Source organism: Sipha flava, unplaced genomic scaffold, assembly GCF_003268045.1.
Source record: "Sipha flava isolate LNK unplaced genomic scaffold, YSA_version1 2_pilon_pilon, whole genome shotgun sequence".
NCBI lineage: Eukaryota > Metazoa > Arthropoda > Insecta > Hemiptera > Aphididae > Sipha > Sipha flava.
The window spans coordinates 4,397,116-4,419,699 of NW_020272972.1; the positions used below are offsets into that span (position 1 = coordinate 4,397,116).

A 22,584-nucleotide genomic window follows, 5' to 3' on the forward strand; every position below is an offset into this window, starting at 1 on the left:
TCACTGTGAAAGGTTTGGTTATAAATGTAAGGAGGAACGTCAGTGATTGCACGTAAAGTAATATTCTGATAAGTCGAGCTCGGAAGCCGTAGGAGTTGCATATTTTTCTGTATACTCTCAATTTATAGCAGACCAAGCTAGAAATCCGTACCATACAAAAACGAGTTTAAATATAAAAATTAAAAATGCATTTTTTTCGCATATTTTGGCAATTTTAGAAAAAAGTGCATATTTCTTAATTTTCATGAGATTTTTATGCCTGTGTAATATTTTCTAAAGAATTTGAAGTTATCTTATATTTTATTTTCGATTATTTAACGTATTGGTCGCCGTACATTACCGTCATTATATCAATTTATTTTAACGGAGTGTATTTATTTTTATAGCATTAAGGTGAACACTATATAATATTATAGACTTTATCGTTAATCTAATAGCAATATGGCAAGTGCATTATTAATACTAACATTATACACAATAATACATTAACCATATTTCATCGGATGTTGAAAGAAGTTTTTCGATCTACAAAAATATACTTTCAGACAATCGTCGTTCGTTTGATATGGAAAATATAAAGAAAGTTCTGATTGTTTAATGCAATACATTTAAAGGTATGACAGTTACAATAATCTATATGATTATTGAATTAATAACAAATAAATATAATTTTTCAAATAACTTTCATTCTAATTTTTTTTAGATTGAAAAAATGACAATCCATAAAAATCACCCAAAAAAATTTGAATTTAATAAAAACATATAAAAAAAATTTGTTACATGTGTACATTTTTTTTCATATTTAATAAAAAATTTTTTACATATTAAATACATTTTTTTTTTGCATATTTAACATTTTTTCATGCATATTTTACAATTTATTCATGCATATTTGTATGAATATTTTGCCTTTTTTAGCTCCTACAACTTCCGAGCCCTACTGATAAACGTTGATTTAATAATTTTGAATCTAATAACTTGATTAGGTTTTTAGTCATACTAAACAGTTGTAATCGGTAAGTTTAGATGGGTTTTAATATTGACTTACAGACTTAAATATATTTAAGACATATTTCATACTGTCGGACATATTGTAGATATTCAAATTGTTGTTTAACTAAAATCTTTTAAAAAAATTGTATCTTAAAATTATACATAATTTTTGTTTAGTTTTGATATATTTATAAATTATATTAAGCTGTTTTATTATATTGTACTTCTTTATATTTATTTCACCAGTTAAGTTTGCACGCAAACAAATTTATTTTGAATTGATTTTTTTTTATTTATTTTAACTAAAAAATGTAATTACTCAGATAAAACGATAAAATTACAGTATTTATAGCTTATGATATTTTTAAGTTTTGAATATTTGAACAATAATAATAATAATAATAATAATAATAATAATAATAATAATAATAATAACATAATTTATAGGAATGTAATTTGATCACAATGGAAATTTTTCCATAATGATTTTAAAGCAAAATAGTTTTATCTGACTACATAGCATGAATTCATCATGCAATTTATGATCTAGAAATGTGAGTATAATCAAATTACGGGTTATGGGTTAAATTACTTAAGATTATTGGATTCATAATAGTAACATTAATTACTCGTACAGTTTAAAATTACATTAGTATAGTTATTTTTAATTTAATTTGGTATTTGTACCTATAGTATATATAATTGCGTTTTGATGAATGTAAAAAATAAAAATACTATGCCTTAAATTAATAATTACAATGATCTAAATCAGAACTAAAAAAAAAAAAAAATTAAAATATGTTCCGTAAAATTAATTGTAATCTTTTTTTTTTTTTTTTTTTTGTAATGAAATTGAAATCGATATTGAAAGAACGCTCTTAATACTTATGTAAAACAATTTAAAATGTCGTTTCTTTAGTAGCACAAAAACAATATTGTGCCATCTTCTCACTATTGATAAACATTTTGAGTAGGTAGTTATTAAGATTAATTGCGTAGATCTGTGTATCGAAGTATCACACGAATAAAAATATTGAAAAATCAAAAAAAAAAAAATTAGAAAAAAATAAGCATTAAAATAAGTTGTAACGAGCACGGTACGCTTGTGCACCCCGTGAACACTTACGATGCGCCGCATAGCGGAATGTGGAGCGCACTAATTTAATAAGGGGCCAATATAATAACATCAGAGAACGTGGTACCCAGATAGTCAGTTCTAAACCAGATTATTCGTAATTATTCACGGGTTACATATAAAAGTTACAAATATTATTAAAGTACGGATTTAAAAAAACATTCATAGATAACAATAAATCTGAATATCATCGGAATAAGACGTAAAATAATACAAAATAAATGAGATATTAGTTCTCCAGCACCCGACTATCACACCTCGAAGTGAGCATAAAACGGCACAGGGAACATGTCTAAAATCAACAATTTTGGCAGTATCGCTTTGTACTATGACTAAAAGCTCGGGCGTACGTAACTCGGTCTGTCACGACGGTCAGCGATCTGATAACGGCACACAGGCAGCGATAATTATGTGAGCGGTCGGCAGTCATAAACTGGTGATCTAGTATACAGTTGCCGATTTATATCTGTCCACTTGATTACATTTTTCATTAATAATCATCATTCTACAAAAATGTCAAATTCTAACGAGGAACGATTTCTTTTATTACTTGCCCTTAAAAATAAAAGGAAAAACTTAATCCATAAAGACAATAAGTATAGAAATCTATTCTATTAATAAATCTATTATATTTTAATATATGTTACTACTTTTAGTTTCTACTATAAAATACTACCTATACTTGCCGGTTATACCCAGTTCGGCAGATATATTATCCCATGCTTTGGCTTTTTTTACTGCATTTTTATATTTCTCATGAGATATGTCGAATAAGTACACATACTTTCTAACTTGCTCGATGAGTATTTCATATTCTTCAGTCATTTTAAAAATATAATATATTTACTTTATAATAGAATATAAAAAAAACCAATATATAATAACAGATCGACAGCTGCCTGCGCGTAATTTTGTACAACGGTATCGCCTGCCGTTGCGATCTAAATTGTACCGCCACGACAGAACGTCCTCTGTGCGATAGGGATAATGCGATATTACGTATCACATCTTTACTGCCTTACCGCCGCGGAAAAATGTCGCTGACCGCCGCGATAGACCGCGTTCTGTGTTCCCGAGCCTTAATACGGCACTGTTCAAATCATTCGGCGACAAATTGGCAATTTGTTATTGGTAAACTAGTGATTTGAACGGACGTTGTTAGCATATGTACGGAGTAGGTACACCAAAGCCACCGGCCGAGTTGTACCACACGACACGGACCTACAACGTTTCTGCCACCGGTCAAGCTGTAAAACACGGGTTAGCTGAGGACTGACGCAGTCGGTCATAATTTTCCGTAGGAAGGAGGATATATTCACAACGAGATTATAGATACAACTCCACATATACATATCAAGTATAGTTATTAAATGTCCAGTGAATTGATTATTAATTAATGTGTCATTGTAAATGAACAAATGAATTCATCTTTACCTTGTAAACATCTGAAGGTTTGTTATTTTTTGTATAATAACATGTATTCAATAAATAAAATTGTAACAATATTTCAATTAATGTTATAATTAAGACCGTTACAAAGTGCGTTTAGGTTTTTTTGGACGGTTAATTTGAGTAGGAGTATTCATTTGAATGTATTGTTATGTATATATGTGTTGTAGCGATAATATGTGTTTTGTCGCGTCTAAGCCATATTCATTTTTCCGATGAATTTGTTCCAATCCCTCCATCTGGCATATTAAACGAATTGGAAAATCGAATGCATAAATGAATAGTTATTCCTTTGAATTTTTTTTAAAATCGTAATGCTTTAAATATTTGAAATACTCGTGTACGCTGTAATAATAGTATTACAGTATAAATGCTTATGAATTAATTATTTTCAGATGGGTCTACTGTTACATCACCGTATTCAAATTTTAAATCACAACACATCTGCTCAAATGGTTCACTTTAAGTAGATATGTATATATATTTAAGTGGGGTATAAAAGCAGTTTCCTTTGAACAAAATGATATTGTTACGAAATCTGACACAATTAAAAAGTTTAAGAATGAACGGAATTATAATCTTCAAAATGTTCATCTGTTTTTCCTTTTAAATATTAATGTTTTTAAACAGTAATACAATATAAAAATAATAACAGTTGACAATATGAACAAACGGTAAATTACTTTAATTAGCATAAATTATACGAGATATGATGTGATGAACAATTTAATAATTGGTTATATATAATATCTATATTAAGTCTTGTGGTTTATCCGAGAATATATAATATTATAACCAGATATTAGTTAGGCTAAATGTATTTTTGTAATTACTATGCAGTGCCTTACAGCGTCTCTATTGTATTGCAATAAGAGTAATTTAAATACCAATTGTTTGTACATTTTAAAATTCACAAAAGCTTTTTAATTTATTCAAATACAAATTATACAAAGTATCATTGACAAGCAGAGGGTAATAATATAATAAATTATATTTTTACATCTTAAAAAGTTACCTGAAATTATTTTGTTTTATAAAAATATACAATTTTTATTAAAAAATTATTATACGACAAATAGTAATAAAAATGTAATAAAAATATGTTTTAAGGTTGAAAATAAAGATAAAATTAATTTTGCGTATTGGTCAACAGGAAAAACAAATCTATTTTTTATTATTCATATACATTGAATTTAAGGAGCAATGTGGTGCAATGGTCACGCAATTGATTACCACGATCGCAGTCACCAGTGCGAACCCGAGTTAATGCAAAAAACATTCAATAGAACAACGGTTCCCAAATTTTTTTTGGTTACGCAACCCCCCAAAAAAAAAGAAATATTAAAAAAAATCCCAAAGGAGGCATGCCTCACACTTTGGGAACCACTGCTATAAAATAAATTCTGAAGTATCTCTCTTCCACTATCGTTCTGGTTGCTTACTCTATGTTGTTCCTCACCGGAACAACCCCACTAGGAGTGAAGTTCACACTAGTAACAATTCTCTACTCAGAGAAGGGGTTACAAGTGATACTCCACATAACCTTCCAAGAGTATTTGATGTCAACAAAAACTCTGACGGTCGTTTCGATAGAAAATTTGGAAAACAAATAAAAAATACGTTGAATCGGTGTACAAATTGAATTTTGTCCTTTTCGATAAATATCTTCTAGAGTATTTCTGCCCGTAACTTATTTATCCAAATATTTAAGAATATATTTTAGTGTATTACTTCAATGTGTACTTCACTGTCACAAAGATTTTATTTTTTAAATTTAATGATATTTACGCAATCTGTACACAAAACAAAATATAAGTACGTGGAAATTGAATTAAATTATAGAGAAAGTAATAATTAAAGGAGCCACTCATAAATATCAGTATCACCAAGATTAAATGAATAATTTTAATGTGTACGTAATGAATTCAAATCTAGGTAAATAAAATGATCTCAATCGATTTTAGATAACTTATATCGAAGACTTCAAATCCATTTGGCTGTTAAAAAATACTGTCCGAATTAATTTATCCGAACGATTAAATGGATTACATGATCATGGATTAGGCATGATCGTTGTTTTCATGTGCATTTTCACAAGCACATAGGACGTGCTATCCCCGGTTATATGCAATTGGCGATGATGCATCGGTCTATATAAATATTTCCGCGAAACAATGCACGTATTTGCCAGAATTGTTTGCATAACATTATTATTGCGATCCGCGTTAAGGCCAGATAAACCGATGCGAAGCTGCGCAATACGCGTGTGATCCGTCCGTAAAGAGACTTAGAGTGCTGGCAATAAACGATTTGAAACATCTCCTGCGGAATGCATGTTAATCGACGGGCTTTATAACGATATTACGTGCGTTCGGGCGATTTTACCAGTAATAATTTCGTGCGAAACAATTAGTTTTAATCAAACTGTCTGAGACCACAGTTAGGTTAGTACTTGTACGGGTGAGAGGAAGAGAGGGCCTGGAAACATAGACCTTTAATAACCGTCGTTAGTTTTGATCGTATCGGTTGTTTGGCATAGTTGCGTATCCTATGTACGTACAGACACCGAATGACGTTTGACGTATGCCAAAAGGGTTGTGACGGAAATGGAATATCGAAACGATCGGAACCCTCGATTAAACTTCGCGTAAAATCACTCCCAATCAAAAATACGGTGTTCAGTAAATTAAATGATCGATGAAGTTGGACTCACCTTTTTCGCTCCACACCGCCGCCGTCTTTATCCGAAGTGAATGAGCTGTACCGGAACAATCCTTTCTTGCTCGTCCTGCCTCGTCCTGCGCTATCCTTCGCACCTCCCGCAACATCCTCGTCATCCTGTCGCTCGCCCATCTTCCGGCTATCGGTGAATGTCTTCTCCAGGTTGGCGATGTTTTTCTCCACGTCCAGCAGCATCTGCCGTTCGTCCGTTGACTCGATGGGCGACTCGGGTCGTGAACTGAACAACGATGGCGTCCGATTTTGACTACCGTTGCCGCTGCCGTTCGACGACATGTATTCGATGTCTAAATCGATAGTAATCTGTGTGAAATTAACATTTTACTAGACTTCGGGTAAATATCGACGGAACAGGTTTTCAAGTGATCCAATATCGTTTGCAACGTTTATAGTATTCGGACGTATTTATTTTGTGGACCGGCAGTACGTCGGAACAGAATTTCGAAAATACATATATGAATCCGTCACAAAATATATTTCGGGTCAAATGGCTCTCATTTATGAATGTCAAATTTTACGAATATTTTGCACATCGATTTATAAATTTGTAATATCGTTTTATATAATGTTGGTGCATTTCATGAGTATAAAATCGAATTTTAGAGGAATCTATACTATTAGTCGAGTTCAATTGTGTTTTTGAAATACTTATCGCACTACCTCATATATTGGGCAAATAATAATTCTCGTATTGAACACTATTCTACGGAACGTCAACGTTAAACTACGGACCGAACCCGCCAAAATACTTTTCTGAGTAATTTATAAAGAAATGGTCACATTTACTGGCATTGTTGACAACATAGAACAATATATTGACGTGAAGTTACAAAATTTTTAAGTACTTATAGTGTGAAACGACGTTAACTTCAAAAAGTTATGTACATAACCACGTGATACAAAGATGTAATGACCGTGATTTCTATTACTTGATATTTTCGTTATTATATTATACTATTGATGCCATTTAAAACATGAAGATCCTTTAAAGCTCAAGGTGAGGGCACAAAATAAAACACCTCGTACATATACCGCTTAAGAAAATTAAAAACAAATTTTATGGCGTGGTTACATAGTCAAAAATGTTATCAAGAGTGTTAAAAATATTCCATGCTGCCGAAATCATTGGCTAACACGATTTTTTCTATACACGGCGTATGGCCATGACATTTGAGGATTTTGAACAAAAATGGCCTATTGCCTAAAATGTGTAATCTAAGAAATTTAATTTTTTTGTTTTTAATTGATATAATTATTTTATTTTATTTTAATTTTGTTTTTAGTATTATTGTAGTTTTGGTAAAATGTTTTCTGCTTGAGACCTAATTTATTGAATTTTTGGTCTCAAAAAAATATTTTTAAATTCTCTTAAAAATTATTTTTCGGATAACAATAACGATATCATTAACATAGATGCTCTGAATAAAATTCCATAATAATATTATTATTAAATATTATTGACGGATATTTGAAGAACTTTGATTCAACAGTACGACGTATATTGTGCATTGCTGTTTTTTTTTTTTTTTATTAAAATCAATACCCAAAACTTTATTTTCAAATACACTTGGATTAAAATAAACATACAAATAGTGTATTTAAGTGCATCAGATTTACTTATTAATCAAATACTACTATTATTATTACAACTATCACTATTAATTTTATATAATCAAAACATACATTTATGGTTTATGACGTTATAGTTTTTGAAATCCATTCTATCGTTTTATATATACTTGTGACCACAAATGTTTGTAAAACAATCTTAATTATTTTACGAAAGTATCCTCTACTGAAATTTAAACATGTGTTTTTTTTTAACAATAAATACATTGCTCAACTCATCGATCTATCAAAACATAAAATACTATAATTCGTTAACAATAAAGCTATTCATAAAAATTCACTGTTTTCAAGAATAATTTTTTGACAGAAAATTTAATTGTGTTGATAAAATGAAAAATCACTGCTAAATTATTATGTTCCTTACATAATATATTTCACTTTTACATATAGTATATTAATAAAGTAAATCAGAAATCAACTGATATTGGTTGAAGTTAGACTCGACTTTTGTATGATTACCGAAACTTATGAAAACATACAAAATCTGGCCAAAGCCAGAGACCTAAATATAAGAGAACAAGGGGGTAATTTTTACCCTTAATTTGGTAGGCGGGAGGGCAAGTAATTTTCAAACATAAAATTAAAATACATCGATACTTTTACATTACATAATTTATGTTATGTGAGCGCAGTGACCAATTTTTATTTCATTATAAGGTATTGAATACTTTCGTTTTGTCCCCCATTTCCATAATTCCAACTAGTTTATGCCTTTACTTTTGGCTTAAGCAAAGGGTATAAAGGTAAATAAATATTTGCTAGATTAAATCGGGAACTTACAGGAACACAAAGTTTTGATGCTTCCAATGTATTCCGTTTTAGATATGTTTCATGTTTATATGAGTATACATTTTATAAGGAAAATTTAATTTTAAAATGTTACCGTCAAAATTAAGATAACATTTATTAAATATTTACATAGTACAAAAAAATTAAGACATAATACAGAATTTAGAACATTGTTATATCTAAACTATATTGTATATTTTTTTAATCATATAATTATGAGAAAACATCGATATTAATGTTATTAGCCTAATGGATTCAATGGTAGTTCGGTACCATGAAAACGAAGAAATTATTATATTTTAATAAAACCAAAAATATAATATTTATAATCTAGAATATTAATATTTTTTCATTAGTTTTCATGTTTTTTTTTTATTAATTCTCCCACGTGTAATATGTAATTCATAAAAGACCGTTTTTATAACTTTTTATAAAAATGTGAAGGTAATTTATTAAGAATAATTACCATAGTTTTTTTTTTTTTTTTTTTTTTATTAAATAATTTATATATTTGTATTAAAGCTTTTAATTTTTTTTTTTTTACATAGGTTAATTCAATGGCATTATAAAGTTATTTTTGAAGAAAGATGAAGAACCAAATATTTTATACTTACTAGTTTAGATTTGAAAAAATTAAAAAAAAAAATAGATAAATTTTATTATGGTAAAAAAAAATTAAAAACTGTTAGTAACGTTTTCGAAGTAAGAACGAACAACAACTACTCTTTTTACCCTTTATAAAATTTAATTAAATGGCATTATTTATAATTTTAAATTGGAATTATTTTAGTCAAATGTGTATAAATATAAATATACCCTATTCGATTTTTTTTTTTTTTTTAAATATCAAGTAATTTAAAATCATTGAACTTTCTTTTCTTTTATTTCTTCTTCTCGTGTCTCTTTTTCTTTATGTTTTTCGAGCAAAGTGTTACTTTTGGATGACTTCTTAATTTCGTAAAATACCTAATATTTGAACTATTATTTTCACATATAAGTATTGTAATATTTTGAATAGACTGTACATTTTCTTGTCATAATAGAAATATTCAAATAAATATTATTTATTTAAAAATTAACAATCGAACGTATTAACAACATTATTTTTTTTACTAATAATTACATACAAATAATTTAATAATTATATTATATATTATGAAATTGTGATAATTTTAATTATACATAAATATTATTTTTAATACATATATTAGATATATGATTTTAATATAAAAACTATAACTTTTAAACCCGAAGAATAATTTTAACCCAATTAATAATGTATTTAAAAGAGTGATGCCCGTTTCCACCAATACCCGTTTTCATCAAGAGTATATCATTCCTTTTTTCACCAATATCCGTTTCCACCAAATGAGATATTGACCACGTTTTTTCCAAAACGATTGTATACTACGCTTAAATTAAAAGCTATAGCACAAAAATAACTTTATTTAACATATACTATTAATTTAATAAATGTAAAGTTATTTTATAATATATACAATATAGGTTGGAAAATATTAAATTTTATTTATAAAAATGGTTAGGTATAAAAAGTTGAAAAAAATGATATATTATGGTATACGATACCTTAGTTTCCTATGTAAATTATAACTATATATATAATTAGATGATATTTGTTAACTGATCCAATAAAAAATTTAAAGTTGTTTAGTTCTAGTGTTTTATTTCTACGTTTATTTTCGATAACTTTAGTCATTATAGAATTATAAATTTTAAAATTTACGTTTTATTTTAATACACACACAATTGTAATGCACTATTTAAACTGTGCCATCTTTTCACTTGTTCATAAAGTATTTTATTATTTAGATATTATAATGGTTAATGGACATAAAAGTACATGCATAAGTACGATAATGGTTTAACATACAATTAAATACAATAAATGTACAATATACATTGATTATATTGTGTGTATATTTATATATATTTTACATCAATCCGAAAAACTCATAAAAAGTATAGGTATTTTATCTTATTTGGTGGAAACGGATATTGGTGGAAAAGGAAAAGATACACTTTTAGTGGAAACGTGTTACGCCCATTTAAAATATGTATGATTTATAAAACAATTCTATAAAAAATTAACGGATTATGTAAATAAATAATAATTTATATTGTCGATATTACAATTTACCCGTACTCAACTATATAAATTTTCATATTAAGTAGATATTTCTATTAAGTCTGGTATTGAATTATTTAATATGATTATATTTTTATCATTATTTATAAATTCGAAATTATTTTAAAATAGCATCTAGAAATATAACTTGATTTAAATATTTTAATTTACAATATTCTTATATAATCAAATATACAATACTTCTATATACTCCCACTCCATTAAAATATAATTTTATCCAACTTGTTTTGTAATATCTAAAAAAATATATACTTCTGTTTATATATATATATATATATATATATATATATATATGTTCTTCCCAATTTGTCAAAAAAATGTTGATAATTTCTGAAATGTAAAGAAATTTAAGAATATATACATTTATTTGACAAAATTTTGGGCATTAATGGAAATGAACGTTTTATACTTATTTAGTTATATTGTTTTTTAGTATGATTATAATTAAAGTTAAATGCCTGATAAAATACAATATTACTTCATAAATCAACTCTAAAATTAAATATATGATTTTGGTATTCATCAATGTCGAAAATCGTCTCCGACTTGTTTAATCTTTATATATTGATATCCACTATGAGAACAGTACTTATCTATTAAAACTTTAAAGAAGAACTGTGTAGAAGAATACTATGATATAATAGATAGATATTTGTTAAGTCATTGACGAACAATATTTGTTTTACGGTACGCTTAAAAATTTAATCTTACATACATATTTATAACTCGTCTATAGGACTAAAAAAAATAAGTTGTTGAAACCCGTGCGGTTATTTGAATCTCTTTTTGATCTCTTTCAACATAATGGTTTTGTAGCGTTTTTAAGAAAATATATTTTTCTTAGGAAAAGACTACCGATTTTCTGCTTCTTAGATGGTATTACACAAACGTTGTATTGGTTACTGTATGGTTACAGATGTTCGTATTACGTGTGGAAATAAGAGGTTTATGACAAATGAACACTTTCAAATAATGATTTTGAATAAAATTCAAAGTTGTACATTGTAAATTATATCTTATGAAATTTTCATTCAATATAATTTGTTTAATAAAATACATTATTAATTTTTTTTTTATTTTTATAAATAGGTTATATTGTATAGGTAATATTGTTTAAATAAATAATTATATAGTTTAAACAGCTTTTCAATTATTGCTTAAAATTAACAAATATTTTTTCGTTATACCAATTGATTTTCAAAAACCTTGAACTTTATAATTAGTTCGAAAAGTTTAAATCAAATATATTTACACCAAATTATAATTAAATAAGTTACAGTTCATCGATTTATCCCTAAAGTAAATTTTACGAGGAATTTATTGCAAGCAACTAAAAAGTTATCAAAGTAACCCACTCACGTGGGTCACTTTATTGATGTTCCTTATAACAATGGCCCAAATATTTTTGTTTAAATTTATGCTACATACAAATGTGTAGAATTACATTTATAAAATTCATTTATTTACGTACAATTATGTACATAATTTTGCTGAATTATTAGTTTGAAGGTTTCTCAAAAAATATTACACATTATGAGTAAATATTTACTCTCTCACACATCATAAATAATATTTTATACACAAGAGTATTCAAAGAATATTGTAACATACAATGTTCAACTAAATTTTTATTTTTGTTTTGATTTAAAAATTGTTTTAAAACAATATTTAAATATGCTCAAATTATAACTGTTAATTTTGTTTTTATTACCTATCTGATTCCAGTTTAAAAATTGTCAACCATATTAAAAATATTGATTATTTTTTTCCTGCAAATATATAATAAATCATAAAAAAGCTAACATCAACTATCTAAAGAACAAAAAATTATAACTTTTTGCAGTTGGCTCTATTCTTGTGTAGTCACTTGGAAATAATTCTTAATTCAGCTGTTGTCTTCTTTAAGTATTTCACGAGATAAACATAATTATAATTTCAAAAAATTATAGAATCGACTTTCGTAAAGTTAAATTCTATCATAAAACCATTGAAACCGGATACATTTGATATATTTTCATATTTTTGAATAGGTTATTAAATTAGGAACAAATTAGATTTTTTTTGTTTTCAAAATTTACTTGCAAATGATACGTTTCACATGATATTTTAATAAGTTATAACATTTGCATTGTATACATAATTAAAGCACATCAGTAATGTAGGAAATATGCATCCTTTATTTCATATCAAAATAATAAACGGCAAATTAAATATATTTAATTACTATGTTCACATTGCAGTTAGTACATAAGTAATAATATAGTAATAAGTTCAACATGCCAACTGTCCAATATTCATATTGTTTATGGATAAGCTTGTTTGTTGAAATGCCACATATATTTTCTTATTAATTTTGTTCTGTGGTATTTAAAACCAAAAATGTCTATTAACATCTTAAAATTTAGCTTCTTATAATCTTCTTCCAATAAAGTTGCATGAAATAATTATTTTAGAACTTCAGTCATTCCCAGATCTCGAATTATTTTTCAAAACCTTTCTTTCTCGACAAATTATCTCATAGACTAAAAACAAATTGGCCAAGGGGTATTCTCTAGCGGTAAAGCACGATTCCGTACGTTTTACCTTTTTGGGACCATGATTCCGTACGATTTCTAACAAACAATGGATTATGAAATGATCCCAAAAACAACACGATTCCGTACGATTTTCCATGCAACGTTGCCATTTATTATTTATTATTATCAATTAATTGTTGTCATTTAAAAATAAAAAAATATAAATATTTAAAATATATAATTTGTAAATGATTTAATAATTATAATTTGATACCTTGGTAATTAATACATATACTTGATAAATATTTTATTATATTTCTATGATTTAAAAATTTGTTATGTTCGGTTATTGTGTGATGTAATCGCTGTTTGTCGGCTAAGGTCATTTGTTTCAAATATCCTTTAGACACAGATCTTATTTTCGTGCAAGTCTCTTCTTGTATTTCCTTTAGAATTGCTATAACCAAATGAACTGAAGGGTGTGGACTATGAAACTGGGCATTATATGTTCTATGGAAATTCTCAGATCCATTTGTTGTACTTTAAAATATAAAGTAAAATAAATAAATAAATGAAAACAAAACGTTTATATAAGATTAATGTAGTTATATGATAAAACTGGTCGACCGGTATATCGCAGACGATTACAGAGTCGATAATGTTAGAATTTATTTTTAGGCCACGCGCACAAAAATTAATCGTGGTGGTTATGAACAAATTGGCAATACGATTTATCTGTATATTTTTTACCTTTTATTCTAGTTTAAAATACTTTATGTATGTTTATATACACTTTAAGCAAGTATGTTTCTTAATAATTATAATTATTTAATAATAAGAAAAATTTTTCCAAGAAAGTCATATATAGTTATATATTATTATATATACCGAGGATTTTCCGATGGCTCTTGAGCCCAAATTTTCGGTGGAAATTAACAGTGATCTTCTACAATGTTTTCAACATATAATCAGAAAATAAAAATCCTATATCTAGGTTAGGACATATAGATACAAGTTCAATGAATGCATTTTCGATTTCATGTAGTGATAGAAATGGCAACCTGAAAAATAACTTTAACCATTTTCCTAACTCGTCGTCATTTGTATATGCTGTTCGGAGTCGCTGTACGATTCCGTACGCTGATAAGGACCGTACGGAATCGTGTTCTACCCATTCTCTAATAAGCCATTAATTTATTTATTTTCCAATAGTTTTTTTTTTTTTTTTTTACATTGGATATTGAAACTCAGTATTTTTCTAAAATTATAGTATTTTTTTTTTTTTTTTTTTAATTAAAAAATAAATAAATAAAAAAATAGCACGGTATAAAACGATTACGTTTAATAATTTTTTATTATTTTTTATTTCACATTAAAGCATTTAAAATAAATAACGTATTTTTAATGTCTACTTGATTATATTTATTAATGAATAGTATAATAATAATAACCAACAAAAATAATTAAAGTAAAATAAATGGTTGATTACGGTATTATTTTAAAACTATGATCGAAATCTAAATTCAATACTCGGTATAACTTAACATTTACATATGATACTATTAGAGGATGAAACATGATATATGAATTTCTAGGGATGAATGGAATTTAAAAAAAAATTAAATGCATCATGTAATCTAAGTAATGAAGTGCGGACAACTTTTTTAAGCATTCGAAATAAGCCAAACTTTGTAGCCATTGATGTAGTAATATATGTAGTAACCTTTGACCGGTTATCTAATCGTATAATTTTCAATAATATTTTAGATGGAGAATTTCATGTGACTTAATGATGAATAATTTATTAGACTATTTGTATAAATTAGTTCACCGTAGTTTTTATCCATGTATTATTACAAATTAGTTGTTTATTGACCAATAAAATTGTTATATATGTAACACTTACATTTTTATAAACGTCACAGTTATTCATGGTAGAACGTTTTTTAACAAAAAATCGTCCCAAATTTTAATTTTATGTCAAAACCAAGATCCTTAATAACTTATATAATTTAATGAATTACACTTATGACTAAAAATAAGATGGTCAATAGGAAATATACACATTGTACGTTTATGTTAATTAATTATTGGTTATGAGTAATATAAACAAGTAATATTTTGCCGTTGAACGGAATAATAATATTCAAACTGTATGAATATTGAAAACTTATAGTTTTTTTATAAATTAAATACGGTTTAACTGTACACACAAATGTACATAAAAATAATTTAAACACAATGAAAATTTAATATTTAAAATGATCATTTGGAATTATTTCTAATGAAAAAAAAATCTTTGGTAACTTTTTCCTAAACTACTATAACCAATGTTGCTTAGGTAGTTTGAACTAAATTGAACAAATTTAGTTTCAATGTGTATATTTATTTAATATCTTGTACAACTAATTTAAATTCCATCTTCATCGGTCTGCTACTTTAAACCATGATACATCTAACCATAAATATAATTTAATATTATTTTATATAATATTATCTTCGTACATTTTTAAAAATGCTTATACTACTGTTTATACACTGAAAATTTTAATCAATTTTGGATGCATAATAATTGTAAAAGTATCATATTCTATTTCATATAGATATATATTTTAATCAGTAATGTCAATTTGGTAAATATATTTCGATACATCTGTCAAAAGCTTAACTCCATTTCAAAATAAATACAATTTACAGAATTTTTACTTATTTCACATATCGTTGTAGTAAAAATGGTTATCTTAAAGCTTATGTTATGATTTTCAATTTAGTCAGTAAAGAGTTCATATCTAAAAACATAAGAATACGAACGTCAGTTTATGTTGTTAGTGTTACCGGTCGATAAAAACTATTGAACGTCATCATCAGCTATAGACAATTAATTCAAAACATGCTCATATGGTACGCATTAGACATCTGGGTTATTATCATTATCGCAATTATTGATGCATCGGGTAAACCTGTTAAAATAATATTCCAGAGAGAAAAAATAATTTCATATATTATTTTGTTTATGAGTAATGAAGGGTTGGTTGGCAATAGGAAAGTTATTATTATTATTATTTCAAGACACACATAAACAATTTAAACAAAAGTTTTTAATGGATTTTGTGACTGGTAACTGTTCATATTTCGTTTTACATTCTGAAGGAAATTACGAATATATTGATAATTGATGTTACGGTGATATACATTATTTTGATAGTTTTATTTTCTATAGACACAACTAACGCGTCATACTCATTTATTAGTAGAGTTCATTATTAGATTTGTCCATAAATTCGAAACCGATATATTTATTTCGTTTACATTTTTATTTTATGAATTTTCAAAAAAATATTGTTTTTGATGATTATTTTAATACCTACTCGAAATTGGCTTTTATTTATTCATACATATGTTTATATATGTTTACATGTTTTTCGTGTAAAATTCATTGATACCATAGAATTTTTTTAATTGATAATTTGACTCAATAAGGTCTGAAATAGTTAATCAATATTTAATAACAACGACATGATTTCAAAACTGAAAAATGTAAAAAATATATAAAAATACCATTGACTAATGCAAATTTCATATACAATTTTTTTCAATGATATTAAATCAAATTTAGCCTTTTTTTGTTTTTTTTTTCTTTCATGTTATTTAACAAATTATTTGGAATATAAATTCTGATTTTTTGAGGTAAAATATTGAAAAGATATTTTTGGTGCAGTTTTACCACTTGAATATTAAACTAGCTAAAAATAAAATATCGTTTTATAAGCAATATTAGTTTTTCGCTTCATTCAAAATCTAAAAAGTTCAAGTGTATTACAAAATGTAGTGCGAAGTCTAAAATATAATATAGGTACGTTTAAACAATTCTTAAAGCCATCATATCAAAAAAATAATTACTTGAAATATTATTTATGATAATTGACAGTGTTATTTTTTTTTAGTAAAATGAAAAGAAAAAAAACCAAATTCCACAACTTTCTGTACCTTTTAACCATGTTCAAAGATCAATATTATAGTACTATTGATAATATACTGCAAAAACTAATAGTTTTTTTTACATATAGTGGGTCAGTGGCATTGTTGGGATTTATATAGATAAATTATCTAGATTGATTTTTTGGAATCTTTTATCTTATCTAGATAAATAACGTTATCTAATTACTTATCTAAGATAAAATTTTTACTTAACTAGATAATTGTCTGAATTCTTGCCAAGATTAGAGTTATTTTTATTCTTGTATGGAGCCGAATCCAATAATTAGAGATCATCAAAATCGGTTCAGCCGTTCTTGAATTATAAATTCTATAATTAACCCGACTTTCTCTTATATATATATATATATATATATATGTAGATTTTGTATTCATAATTATGATTCGTGTATTATTAAAATAAATAATTATAATTTCTTGGTATGTCATTTTGTTTGTATTTTTATGTCGGGAAAATATTTTTGGTATTTTTAAACTTAATTTCTTATTTTTCAATGGAAGTTCCAAATATAGTAGGTATTTCATTTTAGTATACACACGTAACTCATACGCTGAATAGTCAATACTTCACTCTTGGAATCCGTAAAGTCGACTACTTATAAAATAATGAAAATCATCAAATTAAGATTAACGGAAAACAATATTGTTAACTTTAAATAATCTCTTATGTATTCTGTATTCATCCTGATACTTATAAAGCAATTTTCATTGTTTTTTTTTTTTTTTTTTTGTATCACACTTTAGTGATTAACTATCATTAAATATTGTACATTATATATAAATAATGCTTAATGGTATACTACATTACTACAATAAACATTGAACACTTATGTACCTATTGATAATAATGATTATAATTGACTCTTCGTAGATATTATTACAAATATGAAATATTGACTAAAAACTAAAATTTTTTTAAAATATCTATTTTTTATCTAGATAAAAATGAAATTATCTTTTATCTTTGTCTAGATATTTTAATTTTTTTTATCTATTATCTTTATCTAGATGAATTTGGACATATTATCTGTCATCTTTATCTAGATAAATTTTGCATTATCTGTTTCCAACACTGGTCAGTGGGTACCTACTTTCAATTTTTTTTGTTGGTATTATAAATATTTGAATTTATGAAACGTTACCATAACACTTAGTTCAATCAAACCGTGTGTTGTGCATATTACGCGAAAGACAGCATAATGTAGTGTAATACACTGTATTAGTTTGTGTGAATTTATTAGCAAACACATCACGAAGTATTTTTTACTAAGTATTTTAAATTAAATAAAAAAGTACGCACTCATTTTATATTTAATAAAACTAAGCCAAGCAAAAAATAGTACTAGAGCTTCATGTCCATGTGTGATTAGATGACTGTGACATTATGAAACCAGTAGCAATTACGAACACTGGTGGTTTCGTCTTTCCATTTGGACGACCATCACTAGAAAAGAAACCTACACCGTCTCATCGTACCATGTCCATATTCAACTAACAAAAAAAATCTACCAACTACCCTACGACCATCCTAAAAATCGTCAACAGAGGATTTATAACGATCGTGGTTGAAGTAGGTACTGGTTAAAAAAAAAATGAAAAAATGAATTTTTAAATTCAAAATTGGAAAACTCTGGTTCTGTAATATTGTAAATATTTATTTTAATACTTTGGGTGAAAATTTGCATACAAATATAGGTACACTAAATTGAAATAAAAATGGTTTGAATATATTAAGAGTATTACGATATGTATATACATCGTTTGGGAATATTTTATTATTGATGAATATTTTGAATATTATTAATACAAACAACGAATACCTATATACTTGATGCATTTAAATTAGTGTTGAATAACTATATACACAGTTGATTAAATGAAGTTGTAACCTTTCAAAAATATGTTAATTAAAAATATTTTTGCTCAGTAGTCATATGAGAATAAAGTATGAAGGGTTTAAAAATTATATTTAATTTTTGATACGTTGAGTTATAACCTATTCAATATTTTATTCGTTAAACTGTAAAAGTTTTTATTTAAAAAAATTTAAAACTTTTGATATCTCAAAATATTTAATACCTCGAATTTTTTTTTCTATTTGAACATGAGTAACTGAGATGTGGGTATAACTGTATATTATGTAAAATATAATATCTTCGATCGGGTGTATTATGTATATGTATACCATTATGTTATAATGTTCATAATGTATTAGTGGTCGAGTTTGAATACATCTTTGAATGGATATTTTATAATATCTTTTTTTTGTTGTTACATTTATCACCACCATGATCATCAATTATACACCACAACTATAGTAACATCATATGCAAATCGACCGAAATTCGCGTGTCTAGAGATAAATCGCATAACGTCAACGTGGTTACCCGTTTACGATCCTCTCACAGTTACTACAGCTTTGCTGGATAAAATCTATTTCGTTTTATAGGTAACAAGCAGTAGATATATATACGTCATAGACTCAATATTTATAAAGGTACCATATACTTGAGTGCTGTTGGTGATGATGAACTTCATAGTTAAAGTTCATATTTCATTCTCCCGATCGAAATGCAATGTTTGATTAAAAATGTTTATGTGCATAATATATAATTGTTTTCTTTATTATACACATACTTTCGAACGGAAAAACATTGTTCTTTACCATAAAAATATTTTACGAAATATTTGAAACGTGAGAGGTCGAGTGAAATGGCTTTGTTGTAAATTTGAATAATTTTACGAAATATTGTTATAATATTCATTTGTCGCCTTAATGGGGATGCTTCGTACCATGATAAGTTGACTAAGTATAATAAGATTGTTACGTTACCACTAAACCCGAGACGTTGATTATTTTTTAAAATAAGTTATATCTCTAGAATTGTATGACTGAAGCATTGTGGTTATGCCATGAAACCACCTATTTAAAATTGTTTTTCTTGTAAAAGCATAGTGGTTAATTGTTGAAATCACCTTTAATCTAATCACCAGATAATGCTTTATAAATTAGTATTTTTTTTTTCGATAAAACTCTATATTTAACTTCGAAAATACGATTTTATCGGTCGATTCGGTGAAAAATCTAACAATCATTCATTTCTGTTTCTGACTTGTGATTAATTGGGTCTAAATTGTAGTTATCGACTTAAAACCAAGATAAAATTGTGTCAAATTTAATACTGAACGTAAGTAAACATTTATTTGTTATATACATCTTTTCGTGTTATAAATATTTTCTTTATTCTTGGTGGTTATAATATGAAACCACTGTGCACATGTAATAACAATATAATAATACAGTATCACAACGGATATGATAATTTATTATGCTTCTTACTGAATATCTTTACGAGTTATATATTTGTTTTCATTGAATTATACAATATATTTATTACACTTTTTCGAATAAATTTTTAGGTAATTTTCTTATATCAGTAATATGGATATCGATGAAGTAAATAGAATTAATGAGATGTTGAATGAGTTAGAAGAAATTCCGAGTGATGGGGAATCTATAGTGTCTGGCGAATCTGATATAGAAGATTTTGAGTTTGATCCTACTCGTACAAATGTGCCAAGTACTTCTATAAATTCCGAAAATATTTTCATGGACGTAGATTTAAATTCTCTACCAATAATATTTGATGATGGTCTTGTTTTTGGGTTTGAAAATTATGAGACTGATAATATGATTAATAATCAAACAATAAATGTAAATATTAATGAAATGGCTGATGACGAAGAAAGTTTGACTGCTAGAATTCACAGAGATGGGTTAGTGTGAAATAATGAATTTAGACATTTCGAAAGAAACGATTTATTTGTTCAACCGATAGGACCAACAGAAGATGTGAATGAAAAGTTATTAGATCCGATTAGTGCGTTTCAAGAAATAATTCCTGAGACGTTAATTGAACATTTAGTTTACCAAACAAATTTATACGTAATACAAACACATGGAAACAACCCAAAACCAGCATTTCTTAATGAAATGAAACAATTTTTGGGGACGAATATACTTATGGGAATAAAAAAGTGTCCTATTTATAGAGATTATTGGAGTTCTATTTCTGAAATGCGAAATCCGTATATTTCTTCCATAATGCCTGTAAATAGATTTGGATGGTAATTTATCTAAATTGCACTTAAATAATAATTTTCACCAAAAATCCCGTTATGAACCAGGTTTTGACAAATTATATAAAATTAGACCTATTCTAAATATTCTTACAGCCACATTCAAATCTTGTTATAATCCTATCAGAATCCAATCAATTGACGAGTCGATGATAGCTTTCAAAGGAAGATCTAGTATTAAACAATATATGCCTAATAAGCCAACAAAACGAGGCTATAAAGTATGGACAAGGGCTGACGAATTTGGTTATGTTTGTCAGTTTGAAATTTACACAGGAAAAACTAATAACATAGTAGAAAAAAATTTGGGTGCTCGAGTTATTAAAGATATGGTGCGTGACTTGATTGGGAAATATTATATAGTTTATTTTGATAATTACTTTTCTTCTTCGAAATTGATGGCTGATTTATTAGAATATGGTGTATTCGCTTGTGGTACAACAAGACCACATAGAATTGATTTTTCCAAAAAATTTTCTGATGATAAAAAATTATCGAGAGGTCAATATGATTGGCGAGCCACAGTTACTGGAATTATCGCAATGAAATGGAAAGATAACAAAAATATTCATTTTTTATCGAACTTTCATGATCCAACTCAAGAAAGTCAAGTAAATAGAAAACAAAAAGATGGAACTACACAAATTATCGTTTGTCCTCAACTTGTAAAAGATTATAATGCCCACATGGGATATGTTGATAAAGCTGATATGCTGATGACCTTATACAAAATTGATCGTAAAAGCAAAAGATGGTACATGAGAATATTTTTTCATTTTCTCGATCTTGCTGTACATAATGCATTTATATTATTTACTTCAAGTCTACGCAATAGAGGGGAAAAAATATCACTCAAACATTTTCGTTTAGCCGTGGCCACTGCATTGATTGGTAATACAAAGCCTTCACCACTTGGAGTGGAAAACCATTAAAATTTAAAAATAGTTATAAGCCCAAAGTATTATATGAAAAACGTTTCTATGCCACTGATCATCTGCCTATTAGAAGTGGATCTAGAAGATGTGCAAATT

The 22,584-nt window shown here is 26.7% G+C and overlaps 1 protein-coding gene across 4 annotated transcripts in view; it reads right to left on the minus strand.

Annotated features, from left to right (window-relative positions):
• The window catches only part of LOC112686005 (otoferlin-like), a 175,491-nt gene that overhangs the window by 35,111 nt on the left and 117,796 nt on the right, over positions 1 to 22,584 (minus strand). For all 4 annotated transcript variants that reach the window (XM_025558099.1, XM_025558098.1, XM_025558095.1 and 1 more), the window contains exon 4: positions 6,291 to 6,619. In XM_025558099.1, the coding sequence (XP_025413884.1) occupies positions 6,291 to 6,619 (329 nt within the window). The remainder of the gene's footprint in view (positions 1 to 6,290; positions 6,620 to 22,584) is intronic.